Source organism: Oryzias melastigma, linkage group LG22, assembly GCF_002922805.2.
Source record: "Oryzias melastigma strain HK-1 linkage group LG22, ASM292280v2, whole genome shotgun sequence".
Classification (NCBI taxonomy): Eukaryota; Metazoa; Chordata; class Actinopteri; order Beloniformes; family Adrianichthyidae; genus Oryzias; species Oryzias melastigma.
The window spans coordinates 1552601-1556270 of record NC_050533.1 but is presented as its reverse complement, the minus strand read 5'-3'; the positions used below and the strand labels follow the sequence as shown (position 1 = coordinate 1556270).

At 39.9% G+C, this 3670-nt stretch overlaps 1 protein-coding gene across 1 annotated transcript in view; it reads right to left on the bottom strand.

Annotated features, from left to right (window-relative positions):
• Positions 1–2156: 2156 nt before the first annotated feature.
• Positions 2157–3670, bottom strand: part of pcnx1 (pecanex 1) — a 27455-nt gene continuing 25941 nt past the window's right edge. The window contains exon 36 of the mRNA XM_024274860.2: positions 2157–3123. Coding sequence (XP_024130628.1) covers positions 2983–3123 — 141 coding nt within the window. The 3' untranslated portion in view covers positions 2157–2982. The remainder of the gene's footprint in view (positions 3124–3670) is intronic.

The window sequence follows — 3670 nt, the reverse complement described above, 5'->3', positions numbered from 1 at the left end:
TTTAAAGTGAGTTTGTTTCAACTTCTCTCTGATCAGAAGTGTCTTTGTTGAGGCTCCTTTTGATACTGAAAGTTATTTTAAACAAATGAAATCACAAGAATCTCATTTTCAGATCACAAGGAACATAAAAAAAGAAAGAAAGTGCTTTTTGTCTCCCAAACTCTAGAAATAAATCTCCTGTATTAAAGCACGGCAGTAGAAGGGTCATGGTTTGAGACTATTTTGATGCTCTCTTAAAACAAGAAAAAACAGCAGCAGACATTAAGGAAATAGAGTTAAAACCTGTTTAAACTCAGAATCTCCCAGTCTGACAGGAAACCACGGAAATAAAAATACTGCGGTTTAATCCCCTGAAGACGTTCCGTCTTTGTTTTACACTCGTTCTCTTCTCTGCTCCTCGCCATCCTCACGACGACGTTCTGAGGTGATCCATTCTGTGCTACATGCAGATCTGCAGGTCATCCCGTCTCTGCTTCTGCTGGTCCATGACAAGCTCCAGGAGGTTCAGGTCAGAGGTCACAACATATGAGACACTCGGTTTAGTTTACTAAAACTGAAACATTTCGTCAGATGTTCTAGTGTCATTTACCACAAGAGAGAGATAAGGAATTTACTTTCCATCAAACTCATTTTGACAGGTGACAGATGGTTTATATAGATTGTGTTTATATATAGAACTTTGTAAATATAAACTTAAATAAAGACATTAGTTTGACTGATGCTGTAGGGTCGAATGTCACCTGTCAAAATGAGTTTGATGGAATGTAAATTCTTAATCTCTCTCACAGAAAACTCAATCTGAAGTCAGTACACACAACCAGATTGTAAGTTGCACTTTTTGAATACAAAATCAAGGATTTTAACTATGAAAACATGGTAAGGGTGACTTCATAAGCTCTTAATTTTTTATTTAGATTCATGAATTTCTGGTTGGTGGTTTTGTTTATTTGTCCTCACTACTGACATGTCACCATCTACTACTACACTGATGATTTTATGTGGTACAGGATGTCTTTTATTTTGAAATACAGTCAAGAAATCCTCCAGAACGTCTCTTAAACTGTTGAAGGTTGCAGACTCGTGGGCTAAACCATGTCTGAGGTGTTTAGGTTCTGGTCTGACAGAAGTTCTGGGTACTGATGAGTCCGCTGACACTGAGACTCACCAAGTTCACCTGCAACACCTGACTACCTTTGACCAACTGGAAGGCGCCGTGACCTGTTAAGCGTCGTCTTGAGTTCATGGCTGATTGATGAACTTGGAATGACTTACTGAAAAAATCAGTTTTTAGACCCCCAGAATGTTGGAACTGATGCCAGTTTGAGAGGTTTTCCTGTAAAATGTTTTTGCTACAACCAGAGAGAGACGGATATGAAGAAGACACAAATGAGGAGTTTCTATCAGCACAACACCGTCCACTCGTCTCCATCCTGAGAATCTGAGAAGTGAAACTAACACAGATTATGACATCCAGTCGACAACCCAAACTTCTAGAGAACAGTTTTAACTTTGCATTAATGTGTCATTTAATTTACTTTTTTGTTTGTTTTTTTTTAAGAATTTTATGGTTCAACTTATGTACATTTTCCCCTTTCTAACTATTAATGTCTACAGCAGCTCCTCAGAAGTTAGTCACAGCGTTTCCCTTCATTTTACCTTTGTCTTGATTGTTGTTACTTTAATTAATTGCTTTTTTATGACTTTTTGTTTACAGTCATGTGAAAAAAGGCAATTTTTGGGACCTAATCAGCTAAGTTATAAAAAATGTTCACATATCAATGTCAAAACTTATTTTGAAAATCATCTAAAAAAGAAAATGACTGAATAAAAATCAAACTAAAACATTGCTATTAGTCTATAAAGATCTGAATTAGAATTCATATTTTAATGGAGGTCAAAGTTTACCTCCTATTTGCTATTTTTACTGCTTTGGCCGACTTGCTGCCATGTGATTGGCTGATTGGAAATGAGCTATAACGAGCGGTTGGACAGGTGTGTCTAGTAGCGACCAGTGAGTGTATTTTGTGTCAAACACCTCGATGAAAAGTTCTCACAAACAAAGTGTTCATTGAGTTTTAAGGTTCTCGTCTCTGAGAAGCTGCAAACCTCAAACTTGAGTTTTTCAGTCCGACTCTTCAGTCATGGTGGAAACACAATAAAGACAGCAATAAATCAAACTTTAATTCTCCAAATAGAAAAGAATTAAGTTAAATAGAGAAACAGTCCATCAAAATTGCTTTCAACCTCAATGGTCCTCAGTACATTAACGTTTGTCTCAAAGTGGGAAAGGAAAGCCATGTTCACAGTAATAAATAATAAACCCTCAGATATCTGTGATGCATGTGTGTACAGGTAAAGTCACGTACAGTAAAAAGTTCGTTTCAAGTTTATCAAACAGAAAATACGCAAAATAAAAATGGCAGAAAACAAAATAATTGATTGCATTTGTTTTTTCATTCCCAAGGCATCTGTAACCGTCGCCATTCAGTCTGTAATAAATAAAATGTGATATTATTATTATTTAAAGATTGTAGTGCATCACCGTAAATGAACAAATAGTGCAAGTTCTTATTTTTTGCGCAAATAAATCTGGCAAATTTCAGAGAAATCAAAGAGGAATGACGACAACAAAGCAGAGTCTGCGGAGGGCGGCGCCGGCGAGCCCGGCGTCCGTCCGCGCCGCGGCGTCCTCTGCGGTCTTGGCAGCAAAAACAAGAAAATAAAAAGCATTCAGGTGTAAATAACCATGGCAGATCTTTAACAGACGTATTTGGCAAAAATCTTAAAGGATTTACAAAAGAAAAGCCTCCAGAAGCTTCTTACACTCAGCTGTGTCATAAATTCAGAGAAACGACGGATGCATAGAAATGAATCACCGACAGCCAGAAGGAACTTCAGGGTTTCTGTTGCAGCATTTCAGAGACGCCGGCCAGACGTCTCCGACCGCGTCGACGTACACGTTTCCAGGACGTCGGCGGCGTTTCAAACCTCTGCGCCCAGCTCAATGACCCCCACCTCCATGATGGGCACTAGCTTATCTTCCACCTGAACCAGCAGGATGGTCTTGTCGATATGGGAGCGGTTGGCCGGGTCTCGGCTACAAGGCACCCACCGGTGAATCACCTGCAAGGGCGGAGAAGAAGACATGGAGCAAAAACAGAGAGAGGGCTTTTACTGTGAAGGGCAGGGGCTTTTACTGTGAAGGACAGTGGGTTCTGCTCTTAAGGAAAATGGGCTTTTACTGTGGAGGAAAATTAAATTTTACTCTAAAGGAAAGGAGTTTTCATTCTGAAGGACAGTGAGCTTTTAATCTGAAGGACTAGGAGCTTTTACTCTGAAAGAGAGTGAGCTTTTACTTTAAAAGGCAGTGAGCTTTTAATCTGAAGGACAAGGGGCTTTTACTCTGAAGGACCGGGCTTTTACTCTGAAGGACCGGGGGTTTTACTCTGAAGGACAAGGGGGCTTTTACTCTGAAGGACAAGGGGCTTTTACTCTGAAGGACTGGGGCTTTTACTCTGAAGGACTGGGGCTTTTACTCTGAAGGACCAGGGCTTTTACTCTGAAGGACCAGGGCTTTTACTGTGAAGGACCAGGGCTTTTACTCTGAAGGAAAGGGGGCTTTTACTTTGAAGGGAAAAGTTCTTCTACTCTGAAGGGCCGGGGCTTTTAC